At 42.0% G+C, this 18,633-nt stretch overlaps 4 protein-coding genes and 1 long non-coding RNA gene across 8 annotated transcripts in view; 3 read left to right on the forward strand and 2 right to left on the reverse strand.

Moving 5' to 3' along the window:
- Window positions 1-146: 146 nt before the first annotated feature.
- Window positions 147-3,905, reverse strand: LOC139773542 (uncharacterized). Its single transcript, XM_071708050.1, has 2 exons — window positions 3,772-3,905; window positions 147-3,643 (listed from the first exon to the last, which is right to left on the reverse strand). The coding sequence occupies exons 1-2, from the start codon at window positions 3,782-3,784 to the stop codon at window positions 801-803; spliced, it is 2,856 nt and encodes a 951-aa protein (XP_071564151.1). The 5' UTR covers window positions 3,785-3,905; the 3' UTR covers window positions 147-800.
- Window positions 3,758-4,298, forward strand: LOC139773550 (uncharacterized). Its single transcript, XR_011718373.1, has 2 exons — window positions 3,758-3,897; window positions 3,977-4,298. It is a non-coding gene; the product is annotated as an uncharacterized lncRNA (long non-coding RNA).
- Window positions 4,299-4,399: 101 nt separating this feature from the next.
- LOC139773544 (dehydrogenase/reductase SDR family protein 7-like) lies at window positions 4,400-6,425 on the forward strand. Its single transcript, XM_071708053.1, has 6 exons — window positions 4,400-4,932; window positions 5,075-5,218; window positions 5,301-5,520; window positions 5,578-5,662; window positions 5,734-5,894; window positions 5,979-6,425. Exons 1-6 carry the CDS (start codon window positions 4,786-4,788, stop codon window positions 6,176-6,178), a joined length of 957 nt encoding a protein of 318 aa, XP_071564154.1. The 5' UTR covers window positions 4,400-4,785; the 3' UTR covers window positions 6,179-6,425.
- Pmi (Transmembrane protein Pmi) lies at window positions 6,417-10,080 on the reverse strand. Of its 2 annotated transcripts, XR_011718372.1 has the most exons (4): window positions 9,935-10,080; window positions 8,845-9,062; window positions 8,419-8,758; window positions 6,417-8,261 (listed from the first exon to the last, which is right to left on the reverse strand). XR_011718372.1 is itself a non-coding variant. In XM_071708056.1 (3 exons), the coding sequence occupies exons 1-3, from the start codon at window positions 9,997-9,999 to the stop codon at window positions 8,472-8,474; spliced, it is 570 nt and encodes a 189-aa protein (XP_071564157.1). In that variant the 5' UTR covers window positions 10,000-10,080; the 3' UTR covers window positions 6,417-8,471. The 2 variants fall into 2 exon arrangements, 1 of the variants encoding a protein (XP_071564157.1); XM_071708056.1 differs by having other exon boundaries at window positions 6,417-8,758.
- A 1,484-nt stretch (window positions 10,081-11,564) lies between these two features.
- Window positions 11,565-18,633, forward strand: part of Osp (myosin phosphatase Rho interacting protein outspread) — a 167,769-nt gene continuing 160,700 nt past the window's right edge. For all 3 annotated transcript variants that reach the window (XM_071708059.1, XM_071708060.1, XM_071708061.1), the window contains exon 1: window positions 11,565-13,400. In XM_071708059.1, the coding sequence (XP_071564160.1) occupies window positions 13,254-13,400 (147 nt within the window). In that variant the 5' untranslated portion in view covers window positions 11,565-13,253. The remainder of the gene's footprint in view (window positions 13,401-18,633) is intronic.

An 18,633-nucleotide genomic window follows, 5' to 3' on the forward strand; every position in this document is an offset into this window, starting at 1 on the left:
TTCCTAAAATGATAATATCTATTTTACAACTAGTCAATTATTTCAAAAATTTAGCATTTAACTGAAAATACAATCTACATCTCCCCTTTATAAAAAATGTAAACTTTGTATTCGTCGTTAATACGTTTAAATTAAGGGCTAAGATATAAGTATAATTAGAATTTATTATCAATTTAATATAGATACAGTTTAGCAGGATGGCAAAAAGGAAAGAACCAAATATTTCTTACAACCATCTAAGGCTATCTTAACATTCATGATTTTTTATTCAATAGGAATAAAAGTTAGAATTAATCCCTATGAAATTACAGTAAGCCGTTATATTGCAGAAACAGATTTTGTTTTCTTTATACAAATATATACTTGCATAATAAAACATTTAAAAAGTAATTTCTACTTCATAATTTGCTGAACAATTTCATAGTATATATTCTAAAAAAAACAAGTAAACATATGTAGTTAATTCTGAAAACATAACACATTTTAATAAATATGTTTAACTTGCATAATTAATTAAAATGTGTATTGTAAATTAGGTTTATGTACATTAACTGTGCAATTCATGTACATTAATTTTATATTAGAGTCAACATCTTGTTTTACTTACATATTTTTCTAGAAATTAGACACTTGTTTAGAATGTTACTTGTGTATACAGATTACAAATAAATCCTGTGCAATTTAAGTCATCTAGTAAAGGATTACTCCATTCATTATGCATGTATTCATTACTTTCTAGTCACATTAATAGCACGTGAAATATCACAAGCAATATGCGAACAGCAAAGTGGAAATGATAATTAAATGTGTATCTTGATGTGTTCCTTCAACGTAGTTTTGCCATCAAATTTCTCCTCGCAGATACCGCAGACAAAATCATCTCCATCGTCGCTGTCGTGCTGCTGATACTGTACAATAACATGCGACGTTTCGTCCGACATTAAAGAATCCTGCTCGTCTTGGATATGATTCTTTTCCTCTTTCAGGTTTTGTTGAGTCACAACGTTCATAGATATATCCGCACCACTTATCTGTACGATCTGACTGGAGTAATTCTCGTGACCCTGCGGATTTGGTATCGTTAGAACGGGCAGCGATTCGTTCTGTTTCGAGATGATATTTAGAGTGTTGTCCTGCTTAGGAGACTGAATCAAGTGCATCGTGGACATGTCATCCTGCCTGACTGTTTCATCGAGTGCGTCGTCCATGGATTCTGTGGACACGATGTTCGCCGCGTCGTTTTGTTTATCTATGGCAATTATATCGAGAGAATCCCTGTGATCTTGTTCGACTTGAAGCACCTGAATATTCTCATCTTCCTTGCCATCCACGATAAACCGTATGTTGCTGTGCTTGAGCTCAGATATCGCTATGAAACCGTCGCTACGTTTCTCCGTAGTGACCACGACAAACGCGTTGTTTTGCTTCTCACTTAGAACATGCATCTCGTCCGATTTGTCGGCTGGATCTGTGATGGACAATAAGGCTTCGTTTTGCTCCGTCTTCGGAATAAAGTCCAAGGCGTTCTGCTTCGTCTGTGCGTTCGTGCCGCTCGACTTCGACGATTTCTTCTTCGTTGGCTTCGACTTCGGTGAAGTGTCGTTGTTAGTTTTCGCTTTTGCCTCGGCTATCATCTGATCCGAATGCTTGACTATGTGCGCGCAGAGCTCGTCGCGATCCTGATTGAGAGCACCGCAAAGCGGACACTGATACGGAGGACTGCTCGCTTCCGTCTCGTTTTTCCCCGCCGCGTGGACCCATCGAACATGCTCGCGCAGGACCACCTTCTGATTAAAAGCCCTCGAGCACAACGGGCACACGTGCGGTCTCTCCCCCGTGTGAATCCGCTCGTGCTTCCTCAAAGTTCCGCCGTCTCGAAACGCTTTCCAGCAGAACTTGCAGCCGTACGGACGTTCACCGGTATGCGTACGATTGTGTATTAAGTATCCCTGGCGCGACGAGAACGTTTTCGAGCAGGTGTCGCACTGAAAATGGGCCGGACTACCGGCATGCGTTCTGCTGTGCTCCCAAAGGCCTTGTCGCGAAACGAAGCTCTTTCCGCAGTCCGTGCAAGTGAACGGCGAGTCTCCGGGGTGTGCCGACAATCTGTGCTCATCCAGCTCGTTCTGCTTCTCAAACTGCGAGCCGCAAACCTCGCACGAGTGAGTCTTCTTGCGATGGATCCACTGGTGGCGAAACATCTTCTGCTTCGTGGTAAATTTCTTCCCGCATTCCGAGCAAGCGTGCTTGCCCCATTTATTGTTAGGCATACCTTGCTCGATGTTGTTCTGCATTATTTTCTTGGCGCACGTGATCTGGTGGTTCGACAAATGATTGCCGTCCTGAAACTGCTTGTCGCAGTACTCGCACTCGATCGGCATATTCCAGGTCTTGGAGGCATGAATCTTCTCGTGAGACGCCAACGCGGTCGCGCGTGAAAAATTGACTCCGCAATGCTTACACGTGTACTGCTTACTGTTGTTTACTTCAGCTTCTCCGGCGTAATCTCTTTTATTCGTACTGTTATATCTGTAAAGCGTCTCGACTTTGACTATCCCGTCGGGAGTGTTGAATGAATTTATCGTTATATCATACTGTTGACTGTTATTGACTGAATCGCTGATATTATTTTGCTCGGTGTACTCGCTAAATTGCGCCACTTCACCATTGGGCATTACCGTAAACTCTTGCAGCGTATCCATCTTGGCATCCTGGTGATTCGACATTGTGGTAACTATTGATTGTTCGCTGCTGAAATTGTATGACGAGACCGGCCATTGAACTTGACACACGTCGTAGTTCTGTATAGACTGGACAGACGAAGAAGATGGTATCTGAGAAGCGTTCTGCGAATCAGACGCGTTTTCTGGCCACTTTCTAAATGTCTCCACCGATTGAGACATATTATTACCCTGTGATTGCATGATGGCTCGTCCCGCGACGTATGTGTGTATCTTCATGTGGTTGGACAAGCTGGAAGGCCTCTGGAAGTCGGAGCCACAGATGGTACACTTGTGCGGCCGTTCGACGTGATGCATGTGCGCCTGTAGCATGTGCGCCTGCAAACTGCTCTTGGAACGGAACAAGTTGCCGCACGTTCTACATGCATGAGGACGATCCACTTGATGACAAACCATATGGTTATTCAAGTCAATCTTTCTCTCAAATCTCTCGCCGCAAGTGGTGCAGGATAATTTAGGCGACGACTGACATACAGACTGATGTTCAACCATTTCCTCTTGGGTGAAGAGACGCTTACAGATCGGACAACTGATCTTCTTATCCTCGAAGCATGGGTACATACCGCCCAGCTGACGCAGAGCTTCCACAGCCATGGACTCGTCGTCACCCGACGTATACTGCTGCTGTTCCTCTTGCTTGATATACATCGGATATACCACCTGATTGTCATCTTCCTCTTCCGACTGTTCCGCAAGGATCTCGACGGTACCCTGTGACTCCACAATGTCAGCACTGGCAGTGTTACCGACCGTGACCTCCGTAAGGCCTTCCTGGAGAACGCATTCGTTGACAGGCTCGCATACCTCCTCGTGAGATATCATGTTCTCCTCTATGACATCGTGCACCTCGGCGAGGGGAAATGTCACGTACTGCTCCCCCTCGTGGGTCTCCATCTCGCTCGCTACTTAAGTACCGGTCAACATGTATCAAAGAGATATTGCAAGATATTGTAACGTGCACGGCGATCCTCGAGGGAACCTAGTTTCACCTCAAGTTAGGTCTTCTAGGTTAAGTTGGGTCCTATCATACCTGGTCGTCGCATACTCGTGTTTCCCGTTTTACTAGGTGCCCGTGACACGTCGCGACGACGATTGTGCACGATCTGCAGCCACTGGATAATATATATTGCCCTTTTTCGTCCCTGTATGGGTACAGGTACCGACACCGTCCTGCACAGAAAAATACGCAGTTTTACATGTGAATCATATGATTTATGGGAGCGTAATATTTGCAGCGATTTAAAGATGCGTACGACGCACGGAGGAATTCTCGATAGAATTAGTTAAATCATCCAGATGATTCAATTAACACTATACATCGGCAGCGATACTGCGAGGTTATTTGCAGAGTAGTGCCCCATATCGGGCACTGCCTGAAGTTGCGCGACAGTGAACAGCTCTTCGATAGAAGAGCTCTCGATACTTATAAATAAATAAATAAATACGATAATGCCACTATCCGTCAATTGAAATATCGTTGCGTCTGCCTTTTTTTACATTATTTAGCAGAAAGACACACGGATAATTAAATAATAATAATAAAAATAATTAAAAAGATTTTTCACATATGATTAATTTTTCTTCGTATTTTATTTCCAAACTGTTTTTTTATCGTTTAAGTGAAAATTACTCGAGACGGAGGAATATCTAGAAAAAAAGAGCAATAAAAGAAGTAAATCTGAGCTTTGCACTTTACATTTTTGCCTTTCAAGTGAGATAGATATATGTAATTGAGACCTTAGAAGAAGGACGAAAACAGATATAAGTGTAGAAAGTGCAACTGAAACGATTAGGCCTCTTATCGCAAAGAGCGGCGAACTTCAGTGTTTAGTGTTTACTGATGACACATGTTTCAAAGGTTATATCTATTGCTGACACAAATGATATAACTGTTCGATTAAAATAAATAATTTTAATAATACTGTCTTAACGGCAACCTCTGATTGATCAGAAAATAATTTAACTCATGGATAATAATTAATACAATTAATAAATATATTATTGAACCATTAATTGTCGTTATTCGATCAAAATTCGTATTATTATGAAACGAGAGGAATCTTTAGCGGGATGGAATATTATATGGTGGTTATTTAAGTTATTCGGTCTCCCAATCACTCTTCCTTGGCTCGTGTATCATTTTTATGATATTATGCAGCAAAAACGGAGAAAAGCTGCTCTTGGCAATAAGGTAACATTTTGTGAAGTGTTTCTTTTACAATTTTTATAAATACAAAATATGAGCAAAGTATCTCTCTCAATATCTCTTTGTTTAAAGATTTGAATATTTCTATGAATGTATTTTTTTGTGATCCATTTTTGATACATTTTAGGTTGTGATGATAACTGGCGCTAGTTCTGGCTTGGGAGAAGCTTTGGCTCATATATTTTACAGTTCAGGTTGCAGAGTTATCTTGGTATCTCGTAGAAAAGAGGAGTTGGAAAGAGTGAAAAATGATTTAATAAATACTCATCAAGTACGTAGCACGATACCCGAGACGATACCTATTTTAATAGGCAAATGTATTGGATATCAATTATTCTGTACTTTTCTTTCAGACAGTTCCAACATATCCACCTATCGTTTTATCATTAGATTTAACGGATATCAACAACCTGCAAGATGAAGTGTCAAAAGCTATAATGGTACATGGCAGAATTGATGTTCTAATTAATAATGCCGGCATTTCGTATAGGGGAGAAGTTATTGATACGAATGTTGATGTGGACATCAAAGTCATGCTATCGAATTATTTCTCTCAGATTGCATTAAGCAAAAGTAAGTGTATTAATTAAGAGATCTGCTGCAACAGATTCATCATACATTAATTTGCAGTTGTTCTTCCATATATGATAAAGCAACAATCTGGTCATATAATCGGCATAAGTAGTGTGCAAGGGAGAATCGCTATTCCATTTAGGCAAGTATTTGATTATGAGTCAACGTCTATTGTTTTTTTACACGAATTATTGCTGAATTACTGATTTTTAGATCTGCATATGCTGCGTCTAAACATGCATTACAAGCTTGGTACGATACTGCCAGAGCAGAGCTATCTGACAAAAATATAAAATTTACAGTCATCAATCCAGGGTACATTAAAACAGCTCTTTCTCTTAATGCGTTGACAGGAAATGGACAAGTTTATGGAAGTTAGTAATTACATTCTTATTGAAGATGCTAAATTATCTTACTTCTCTATTTATGTGATTTTAATATGCATCATTTTGTTATAGTAATGGATAAAACAACTGAAAGTGGTTATCCACCAAAGTACGTAGCTGAATGCATCTTAAAATCTGTATTGAAGCAAGAAAAGGAAGTTACTATTGCATCGTTTTCTCCAAAGTGTGCCATAGTGCTTAGAACCTTGTTTCCTTCGCTTTATTTCTGGATTATGCAAAAACGTGCGAGAAAATTAGCACGGGATAAATAATATTATTTGAATTAAATATCATACTGTTTAGTTACACATCAAGTGATTGCTTTGTGTTTGTTGCGGATTTATGTATATATATTTTTTATATATAAAGTAAAATGTTTTAGAATATAACTGTATAATTTAACAGGGTATAAGTAAACAGAATCTATGTAATTTTGTTTAACTTCCGAGTTATTATGTTTTAATACTTATATTTATGTAGCAAGGATAACAGTTAAATAAAATACACTACTCAAAAGTATATTTTATTTGTATTGTAGCCACTCTCTGACTAGTGGAGTATCTTTACATTATGTACACTTTATTATTATGAAATTTTAATTAAAACTGACGCTGAAATGTTTAGATGTTGAGTGTGCTGTCCATCTCTTGATATAAAGTTCATAAAATTAAGAAACATTTAAGTATTTTACATCATGTGATAAAGGTCTAAATTATACATAGTCATTTAATAGTTATGTTGTGTATATTGTTTGTAAAACAATAAGACAATAATTTAAAGACAAAATATTGCATATATATATAATCAAATATATTTATGATAAAAATATATAATTTTTTCACAAGAGTGATAGATAGCACATCTATTTATAGTACTATTCAATGTGTTACTAAAATTATCATTTCTTTTATTTTGTTAACATTTCATTTAATTTTCTCGATTTAAGCGGTACAAACTTACTTAAAATATAACAATTTCAATAAGACCTGAAAAATATGTCTACCATAATAAAATCTGAATTGTCATGACAGATTTAGCCATTCTAATATTATATTCCCGTATATTGATCACATTTTCATATGCCTTTCTAAGTTATATTATTTCTATTCTTTACTTTAATCTAACGAAATAGATTGTGTAAAGAAACATGATAAAAATTCATATAATATAAAATATAATTAAATGTGACATATTAAACGTAACATCGAGCGATTACATGTTTATATCAATCACTACACAATATTGATGTAGTGACCATATAATCGGTTCTGGTATGTAGTTACATTGTACATAAATATAGAATGCAACTACAACACTTGAGGTATACTGAAAAAAATTCAAGATACTTGAAATAAAACTTGACTGCATTTTCTGTTCTAGCAACAGTTAGCTTGTTCTGTGCAGTGGACTTTCTTTTGTAGTATTACATGTAATTCTTTAATCTAATAATATTTGGAGAAACGAGTCTTTAATAGAAATATGTTCAGCAAGTTCTTGCGCTTCATGTATAAAATAGAATTTTTTTAGAACGAAATCCAAATGTATGGATTTCCAGAAGTTATTTGCTCAAACTTTGTGCTATACTCATCGTATAACGATATAACGATATTTGAAAATATAATAAAGTATATCTGTCATCATCCTAAGCTTGATTTGTAATTTCTACAGCATGTTCAGAATTATGTACACTGTTTCACCTTTTGAGCCCCTGTGTCGACGTACAAACGAGTGAACATTTCATTCATGTGACCATAAATTGTATACCACGCGAAAAGATTTCACGTAGTATAATGTACAGGATTTTAATTTTTGTTAACGTTAAACATTTATAGGAATGTTTGCGACGCCAACTTCTATCTGACGGGATTGATGCAAATGAGTTTACACGCATTTGTGATGAAAAAAGTATCTTATTCTATATATTTATGATTAATAAAATAAAATCTAAAATTACATTGAGTTTTTATGGTCAGCATATCTTTCTGATATCATACTAGTTTAACATAGATTGTTCTGTTGGGTGAGAAAATCTAGGCAACATACCCTTTGACATGTCATACATATTGTATTCTCTCTTTACCTATTTTATTTACAGTCTAAAAATACATAATGCTAAATCCTTATGTACCATTGTAAATTTAATCATTCTAAGAACACTTATGTCAATATTTCTTTTTCTTCATTATAGAGACTGCACGTATATGGTCTTTCCAATTTTACAATAGTTACTTTTGAAAATTTTGTCAAGATTACAAAGAATAACAATCTCAAATTACATGCCAATGTAAAAACTCGAATAAAATCTGGCTCTTTTGTATTTATGTGTGGTTTAGTCATCACATAAGCAGCATTCACCTGCGAGGTAGTATCAAAAAGTGTCATAAGTCAAAATGAGAGAATACTTTGCGTTACGATATATAACACGGCATGGGAATAAGTTCGTACGTTCCTTTCAGGTTCAAGGAATTTTCTGTAGGCCTACTACTATGAAACTCGACATCATGTGGCCTACCTTATCGTTTCATTCTGGCTTAAGTCAAAACCGGTGCCAGGTAATAATTTCTTTCACTTGAACGCCTGGTACAATCTCCAGGCAGTAATGCCGAGGGCTGCCAATGTAATAGTTGTGTGAAGAATTCGTCTCCTCCTATCATCTTTCCTTACGAGAAACGTCGGAGACGACGGACCTAGAACAGCTAATAGCTCAACGTGCGGTAATTTGCTGGTATCAGTTTCTACTTGGTACTGGCAGCAGGGATCGAATTGCCAAGAGACCGTGTATAATCCGCAGGTTATGACCGACGTAAAACCTAGTGGACCACAGATGTACGGCCGATCGCCCCAGACTAATCCTGAAAGAGACATTGTAAAATATTATTAATCAGCGGTATAATTTGGAGTCACGATGGGGGTGGCGTTACATATAAATAGAACAAACCTGTGACGATCGCAGCAAGACCCGACAGCGCGGCAGTCTTGTGAAGACAATTTCCTACCGCTATCCATCTGGAGGTTTCATCACCTAATTTCGACGGTTCGATAACAATTAAACTGCATTCCGATTCTAGCGCTCTCTCTAACTCATACTCAAATGTCTCGTGAGCATTTTCACTGTCGTACACTTCCCTGATAATGGCAACATTAGAGGATTCGTCCCTGCGAGAAGAGGAAATAAATATGCGAATTAACACTCTCCTGACGTTGTATTTCGTACAGGCTCTAATATCATATACTTGGCAACACAATTACGTTTGCAATATTCATGTAATTCGCACCGGCGCGTGCCAAGGTTATATCTACAAGCGCAAAGTCTTTTCAACGTGAAAATTCGTTGGATTCTCCTCGCGTAATGAGGTTAACTTAGAGTCCGATTATCGTCTGGCGTACGCTACACAATCGCGACGTACGCATCATAGCAATTAACGCTAGAAATCCTGATCCCTGAAATCTCATTCTCTCTCGTGTGTTATGTAAGACATTGATTACAGTCGGTCGGCGGAGGATTTGTTTTGGTCGCGTACCCACGTCTTTCCCGGCGAGATTAAAGCCGAAGCAGCGCGCTGCGCGACGTGATTCGGCCGCGATTAAATATCACGACGATGAGAGAAGACGCGTATGTATCCGTACATATATTGAAGAGGAAGAATTTGAGAAAGAACGATAGTGAAAGTGACAGGAGCCGATGCGAGCCGTGTCCGACGAATCGCGGAGTCGCGACTAAAAAGATCTCCTCTCCGTCCCGCAAAATCGCGTGGTAAATCCTCGTCGCGAATTTCGCGAATCTAACGTACCCCCGAAGTGTCCGGGATCACGCGAGGACCCCGGGAGAATTATTAAAGATTAATTCGCCGCGCGCACCGCGACCCCGCGGTGGGCTTTGAGGTTAATTCCAACGGCAATGGCGCGACCGGGGGGGGGATCGCGTCGCCGAGGACGGCGAACGGCGACGCTCCGGCGACGTTCCTCTCGGCGCGAGAGGCGTCGAAACGGCGCGTGACGGCGCGCGGAACGGGTCCGCGTCTACGAACCTGTCACCAGCTTCATCTACCATCTTCACCGTCGATCCCGCAGATACTGAAACGGCGGTCTGCATCGGACCGGAAGGAAAGGCATGACTCGCCGAACCGGACGGCAAAAATCAGCTGACGACGAGCGCGCCGCGCGCCGCAGGCGTGCGCGCGCGTCACTCGCGTGACTCAGGTGGTTCTGGAGAATTTTAAATCTTCTGTTGGACACGGCGGTGGCCGTTTTGAACGTTTCCGCGTTCCTTCGTTTCCGGTTTCAAACGCGTCGCAGGAGGCCGAGGGCAAGTACCCGCGAATCGTTTTTCTCGCACTTTTTGGCATTAAATCTGCGATCTGTCGTCGTGGAGATCTCGAACGAGCGACGATTAGGTAGAAATATAATATCTATGACGTAACGGGTAATAGGGCGCGAACGATTGTTAGTTTGTAGTAATTGACATTAATTGACATTTAATTGCGATTGGAATTATGACGGTAAAATTGGCCGTGTCGCCATTATGAGCGATCGTAGGTACAGCTCGTCTCTTTGCTCCATGTTTCAAGTACTCTAAATGCGTAAATTAAATCGTTTTATTATTTAATTTATATGTGTCAGTTAAATATATGAAATCGACACAATATAAATGCTCGGTGAATACATATCGGTAATAATATATCCAGCGTGAAATAAAATTGTAAAATACTTGTCAAAGTAAGCGCGTTATTTGTAACTGGCTTAAATAGCAATTGGTCGATATGAGATAAAAATAAATATCTCATATCTCGTATCTAAAATGTAAAATGTTTTATCTACTCTCACTCTCGAACCACTCTTTTACGAAATAAATATTTCAGTCAATTAATATTAATATTTCAGTCACTGTTTTTAGCTTTTAATTAAATCGTCCAAATTATTTATTTAAATTGATATTTTTCATGACTTTTCTGGACACGTATTACGGAATTTTGCGGAATATAGACTCCGATCGGAATTATTTCGTTTCCAGAATAAAAAATTATTTTTCAAAAAATTGATCGATCGGACGTGCCATCTTTAGGCATCAATCGCATCTCGTCTCTTTACGCCATATTTTTCAACGCACGAACAGAGTAGACCGTTCATCGTCGAGCGCGCGTTACGCTCCGTTCACTTTTCCAAGATTCCCGCGAGCTTCTCTCGCAATCAGCAAAGAAGCGTGTAAGTCTGTTTCCTTGCATTTCCTTTCGCATTCGGTATCGAAGATATATCCTCGTAACTTTAAAAAGGGAAAAGGGAAAAAGGGAAAAGGGAGAAAGAAACGTGCACGGAAAGTACGAACGAGACGATGCGAGAGGATACGTGACCGATCCATTTGTACGTCTCGTTCGCACTTTCCACTTGCATTTTGCGTTTCAGCGTAAAACAAAATGCGTGTATCTATGTGAAAAAGGGAAAAGAAGGTATAGAAAATATCGAAGAGAACCGAAATGAACGGTAGTTATTATTTATAACGGCAGTTTATAATTTCTTCGTCGCGGATTCTCGAGCGAGCGGTCGCTCGGCGCGGGACGTCGATAGTCGTGTGAGTTCGGACGATCTCGGCGGGCCTCGGCGCGGCGCGATAGACGGCAGGGGGGACTACATTCGCGGTTGCGCGTAGGGACGCGGCGCGCAGGGTGTTCCGCGGTCGGCCGGGCGAGAGGCGAGCCGCGAGTGTTGGCGGAGCGCGCTGGCCGGGGAGCGCGCAGATGGAATTAAACGGAGCGAGATCGCAGATGGACGTTCGCGCGAGGTGCGTATTGTCGCGGACAGCGCGACGCGCCGTGTGTGTCGTGTCGCCGTCGTGTGTGTTGTGTCGTCAATCCTCGTCCCTCGCGAACGAGTGAGTGCGCGCGCGCGCGCGCGCGCGTTCCTACTCCGAGATCAGAGGATTACGCGCGGGTGACATTCGGAGCGTGCGAAAACGAAACGCAGAATCGCTCGCCCGCGTTGATACGCGTCGCGCCGAGGTGATACAATCAGGTTCGCGGGGGTCTTCCCTTCCCCGCGCGACAAATCCGCGTAGTGCCGATATATTTCGAGCGCTCCGAAGTGCGCCGCGAGATTCTCCGTTCGTGTGTCGTGTGAACGTGGGCACACGTGCGCGCCCGTCCCGCGTCTGCGCGCGGCGAAGTGACATGTTTTCGAATCCCCGACGGCGGCGGTCGGTAGCGGTTGACTCGCGTGACGATCGACGGACGAGAGTGGATTCGGGGCGACGGCGTAAATCCACGTGCTCCGCGCGGGAGTGTCGAGAACGGAGCAGCGAGGAGACGAGGAGGAGGAGGAGGAGGAGGAGCAGGAGCCGCGCCGCGTCGATCGACGGGGGATACGTGCGAGAGGGGCGCGCGCGGTGAGTGTGTGAGTTACGCGCCGCCGAGAGTGGGGGGGGGGAGGCCGGGAGGAGAGCGAGCCGCGAGGCGACTGAGGCGAGGGTTTCGACCGGATCGCACTGACAGTCGACGAGGAGTGTGTTGTCCGCGCGGGTGTGCATATACCGCGGCTGCGCTGCGCTCGCCCGCGAGTGCCGTGCCGTGTGAGTCGCGAGGCCGCGACTTCGTAAACACGTAACGCGACGCAACGGTGCACGTAATCCCGTCGCGAGTGTCGCGACGCGTAATCCCGCGAAGAGATCGAGGTCGAGACACACGAGACTCGGCGACGGACTTGCGACGTCGCTCGCGGGAGCGCGACCGCGAGTGAGTGAATTCCCTCTTCGGACCTCTGGACACTATCGCAGTTTTCTCCTGATTGTAGAATATTCGCGGAGTGTGTGCGGGCGATTTCTCGAGAGAGCGGCGGACTCCGCTCGGCCGCTCGTCTACGTCGCGGCGCGGGTGACGTTCTCGCCGGGAACAGCTGGCGGCGAATCTCTCTCTCTCTCTCTCTCTCTCGGAGTATCACCGGCGCGCGTTCATCGACGCGCGTCAACGACCTCGGCCCCGTCCGCGATCCCGTAAAAGGGAGCTTCCGTCGAGTGGTGTGCGCGAGATCGCACGACGGCGATTCGCGACTCGAGACGAAGGTGCGTACGCCACGCGTCGCCTCTCTCGAAGGAGCCGTGCGTGCGTGACCCTGGACAGGCGTGAAAGTGACACTTGGCGCGGGAGCAAGCTGGAGTAAACACTTCCTGGAAGTAGCGGTTCCCGACGGGGCTCGCGCGCTCACGCCGCGAGGAACGGAACCGGTGCCGGCGCGAGAAAACGGAACCGGGGAGAAGAAAACCGCGGCGAGGGTGAGACGGAGAAAGGGAGAAAGAGGAAGAAGAAGGAGAGGGCGATGCCGTGCCTCGGCTGCGATCGCGGTTAATTCGCACGTGTCGCGATGTCGGGTGGCACGGCGGGCGGCGGCGTCCGCGGCACCGGCGCCGAGTGCAGGAAGTTCGCGCCGAACATATTCAACAAGAGCAAGTGCAGCAGCTGCTTCAAGCAGAAGGAGGAGCACAGCGCGGAGGCTCTGGAATGCAACAGGGTGAGTTTTGCTTGATGGACTCCTTCCATCTCTCGTCCCCCCCCCCCCCTCCTTGTGATCCCTCTTCCTCGCCCTTTTCGACTCATCGTTCGCTAAAAAGAACTTTTTAAATCCTTTATTAAAAGTATTCTCTAATTCCCTGACTTTATTTACAACAGAATTTAATAACTTGATTCAATAATTATTGTATAAGTTAGGGATTAATTGTTTTCATAAAACGTAGGCTTCGACCTATTTTTACTTGCAATTTTTTATCAAGATTTATCTTGTGATATTGACTGCGTATGAGATATTAATCTCAAATTAATTAATATATATATATATATATATATCTTGTCATATATCATATATATGTTGCATGCTCTGCTGTACGTGTTCCTCGGTCCTTACGTTAGAGAATTTGCGTTCTAAGACACGATAAATGCCTCTCTGTTTCTCTCCGTATCGCTCTTCCGATGTGATCTCCCAGGTCTTCTCTCCTTTCCTCGTGCTCGTGCGCCTGACTCGTCTCTCCCTCCATCTCGCTCACCCTCGAATTCCTTCTCGAGATCGAGGACGAGCGGAGTGAAGGAACGGAGGTCCTGGCCGCTGTCAGGACGTCGACGTTACGTAAGATCTGTCGCGGCCGTCGTTCACAAATCGCCTCGCGAACGCACGTTTCGCTCGCCTGTCCTTCAAAACGACGACATCCGATCTTCCGGCTCGTTTGTCCGCATCGCGACAGTCGCGGTTCATTAACTTTACCTAGCGCAGTCGCGCTGCACCTTTCTAGATCGATGTAGGTAAAAATGTTAGTTTGTTCGATCGCGACGTTACAGTGCCGCGAGCACAGCTCTCGTGACTCGTGACACATATTATTATTACGTAATCTGTACGTGCGGTATCGTGCATAAACTTCGAAACGAACGAACGTTCCGGCATTGAATGGATACAATGAGATAGAGATTTCAGACGAAATGACAATTGCAAAAAATTCGCGTGAATTTGCATGTTACGATAGCGATTACCGTTTGACAATTATGTTGAGAGTCATGCCGCTACGCGGTTGTTTGCCGCGTCGTGTACGCTTTTTTTCCGCAGCAATTTAATATCTATACCGCTCTCTCGATCTCGCGTTTACTTCGTAAACCCGCGTTTTTTATGACGGTTAATCATACGCATATAACGAGCGACAATTACGCGGCAATTTAAGGGCACGTCTTAAGTAAGCGTATTATAAAATCTGGCGTGTTAAAAGAAATTGCTTGAGAGCAAAAGAAAATTTTGGAGCCGGCTTCCCTTAACATCGTTGCATGTGAATTTAGTCTATACATATGTATAAAAGAAGCAAGACCATTTTAGTGATCTCTTTAACCACGTATGGATAAAGCTAATATTGAATCAAACATGATTTTAGAACGTTGGACTTTATGTCATTATATGTATTATTATTATTTATATGTAAAAATTAATTTTATTTGTCTACGACATCAAAATTCGAACTCGATAAGATAAAATCACATTGCTTTTGATTCTTACTATTTGATAATTTATATGCTTTTTTAAAGAAATATCTATTTTCTAATAAAAATATGATAAAGAACGAATGTAACTTAAAAAATAAGTAACAGTCTCTGTTGATTCTTGTACATCAAATATTAATTTGTCGGAATGATATCGATGCAAATTAATTTTAATATAAACATAAAATTTATTAAAATATATTGCATAAAAGGATTTATAATGATTGCATTGTATATTGCATGTTATAACCAAAAACGAAAGTATATTAATATACGTAATATATATTACACACTTTTCGTAGAGACTTAAATACTTGATCTAGCTCTGTAGAATAAAGTAGAAATACTTAAAAGATGGTCTTGCTTCGTGAATTTGAGAGTGCTGCGTCACGATCGAGAAATACAAATACATCTCCCGATGCGAGTGTACGTCAGAACGAGAAAGGAATCTTTATAGTTCTGCTTTTTTCGTCTCGTATAACTTTTATTTACGGCGGGATCTTCAGCGATCATTGAACGGGCTCGTGACAATCATGGGAGAGAGAGAGAGAGAGAGAGAGAGATAGGGAGAGAAGAAAAGAAATGTAATATAAGAACATTAAAAATCAATTTGCGCTATACGGTATCGAGGATAGAAGGAGATCGTGATACTGGAATCGTTGTCACTTCGTAAATGCATATTTTTTTCCGTATGTGAAATTGCTTTTTTATACACCCGGTCACTACTTTACCGTTCGTTTTAATGCTTCATTAATTGTCGAAGTTAATTGTGCTATCTTTTAACTAAAGTTATAATGACGCAAGGGATTATCGTTTGCACAAAATTACGTTTTTAGTATATTCGTATAATGTAAGTTTGATCTTTTTTTATTCTTCATCATTATAAAATTTCATGTTGATGATCTTACAGGATCATTGAATTAAAAATGGGATAAATACTATTTGTATTAATTTTATTTTTATTATATTAAGCCAGTAATAATTCTTAACATATTTCGAGACAAGATTGAAGGATAGAATGGCAAAGGTAAGGAAATTCTGAAATTTTTTCGCTCATGTTCTCCGAAATTTTTCTATCTGATTGATTGATTTTCTATCTGATTGAATTGATTGAATTGATTGATTTCTCAGTTGATTGATGTGCGTAATTTTAACATTATGACTAAATCAAAGTTTAACCGTTACTCCGTCAACTCTGGTTTAATCTCGTGATGAATTATCATTTTTGCATATTTCGGAATAAAATTGGCAGATTAAATTTGTTCGCGCGCGCGTTCAGCGTTCGCCGATACACGCCTGTTTATCCCTGGGTCCTCGCGCCGCGCGCCGTTGCGAAATTTCGGAATGTCGGCAGCCTTGCGACCTGTTCTCGGTGCATTCCAGCCATCTCTTCCTCCAGCACCCCTACGAGAGAGAAGAAGGCCCCCTCCGAGAGTTGTTGGCCTGTCGGCTTTCGCATGGATGCGGTATCTCTGTATCGGTTTATTCTCCCCGTCTCGCTTCCCCCCCCCCCTCTTTCACGCGGGCCGTCTCTCTCCGTCTCTCCCGCGCGTAACCGCAAATAACGTATGCATACGCGACGTAATATTTCTTTACCCGTTGGTCGTAGTGCGGTCCTCCTGCGGTAAGCTGGTTTCGGTAACCGCGATAGATGGAGAGAAAGAGAGAAGGAAATCGACGCTAGATATTATATTGTTTTATTCACTGTCTTGAAAACCTGTAAAATTACGTAAATTGCTCCGTGAGATTCCGTGTCTCTCTGCGGTAAAGAAGAAGGAAAAGAGGTGATTTTCATTCGTCTCTCTCAAGGAGATATTTCCAGACCTATCTCATTCGTATATCGTAAGATCTAATTTCAGCGGGCAATGCGAGAATATACAATCGTACCGCACGATAGAAAATACGATTAACAAAAGAAATCGGTCTTATTACGCGTGTATGTACGTTCTTGTTCTTGACTAAAGAGACCCTTGGGCCATGCTCGCTCGTGACCGGCCATTATCGGCGTGCAACTTAGTATTTTCAGAGTCCGATTACTTCTTCGTGAGCGCCTTCGTAAGTGCCTTCGAGAAATAATTTCCTGGGGTGAGAGAGCTTGAGACGCGCGGTTGGGACGTACCTTAAATTTTGATCCGGTGAAACGATTCCGTGACGTCTTACGGTACCTCGGGCTTCCTTCTGGCTTTTGCCAGAATATCTTCACTTGCTATCAAGTTCCCTGACTTTGCGAATACTCTTATTTTTTTATCTACTTTAACTTTTAATAATTTGATATCTCTGCAGATAAATTTTAATCAGAAAATATATTATTATCTACTCTCAAGATTTTATGTCAAATTCGATGAATTTTTATATTAATTTACTCGCGTAAGAAAGAAACATATGCCGCAATGCACATTTAGGAAGGTATAGAGATAATTAATAATAGTGTTGCATTTGGGAACGCCAGGTTAATGCAGCTGGGTTAATCGCTGTCACTTTGCGCGATCTTAGAACTTTGTACTCGAAAAATTGTCTCTTTACATAAGCACGCAGCAACTTTGTTTTCCAATTTAGTAACCCTGTGGCATTCGTGACTCGATCGACGCACGCACACGATACTTAATTAACAGCGGTTATGCGATCGAGGAGAAATTCCGGATTCCCCGATTGGATTGATGGCAATTAACGCGCGCTATTACACAACCGACATCGGCGTGTCGGTGGCGACTTTTTTCGTTCTTCCCTTTATCTGCTCTGTCTCGTCGATGAGATCTCACCGCGGCGCGGCGCGCGGCGGCCGTGCAGCCAATATCTATCGCTCGAGCCGAGGAACCGATGCGGATTTAATAGCTCAGAATGGAATTTCACCTTCTAATGAAATCGGACGGCTGGTTGCTTTTAGCGATTAGCGCGCGGAGATAACTCCTACGCCGGAGTCACGTGAAATGGAAAAACCATTAATTATCGTCAATCGAGTCACGAACGTTATCGCCGCGCACACGTTCGCGAATATTTTTCGCGCTGACCAGCTATTGTATACCGTGAAAATGATTGTACTACATTAAAAGGGGATAAATATTCATCAATTATGAAAATGTGAAGTAAAACTTTTGATACGTCAGGAGATAAGAACGGAACATGCGTATACTCTTTGAAACGAGATATGAACTCTATATTGCATTGGAGTAGTGGATCTCGCAGTGGAATGTTTACCATTAACATCTCTTTACCTTGTTTATTACAAAACTTGATTACGAAAACTTCTTTTTCATGCGACGTAAACAAGTAAAGAGGGTCACGCGAATTAACATTCCAGTCGTGGCCGAGCTATTTCTCGGTTTATTGTTCGTACATTTTTACGCGTAATCAGGTTCCCCCCCCCCCACTTTGGTTCGAGAGACCGAATTTTTTCCTCTCATAATTTTCGCTGCGAGGTTCTTTTTTCCGTAAATGGATAATTGGTAATTAAGTGCAAAACAAAAAGTTCTCTTTATTGCTTTAATTAATATTGTTAAGAGAATATTCACTGGTGGTCTCTCAATTAGAGTCAAATAAAATATCAATGCTACACGGCTACTACGACCTTTAGGAAGACCTGGCCTTTATAAGCCTGGCTTAAGATGCCGAAGTCTGACTAAAAAAACAGGTAAAACGAATCTTTGAAATTGGAGGCTATTCATTTCAGTTTGTATGTGCGCGCAAGATCTGCGTGATTGTAATAACGGTTATGCGAAAATGACCACTCTCGA

Source organism: Temnothorax nylanderi, unplaced genomic scaffold (assembly GCF_030848795.1).
Source record: "Temnothorax nylanderi isolate EJ_2023f unplaced genomic scaffold, tnyl_v1.0 TNYL_tig0064_pilon, whole genome shotgun sequence".
Taxonomy (NCBI): Eukaryota; Metazoa; Arthropoda; class Insecta; order Hymenoptera; family Formicidae; genus Temnothorax; species Temnothorax nylanderi.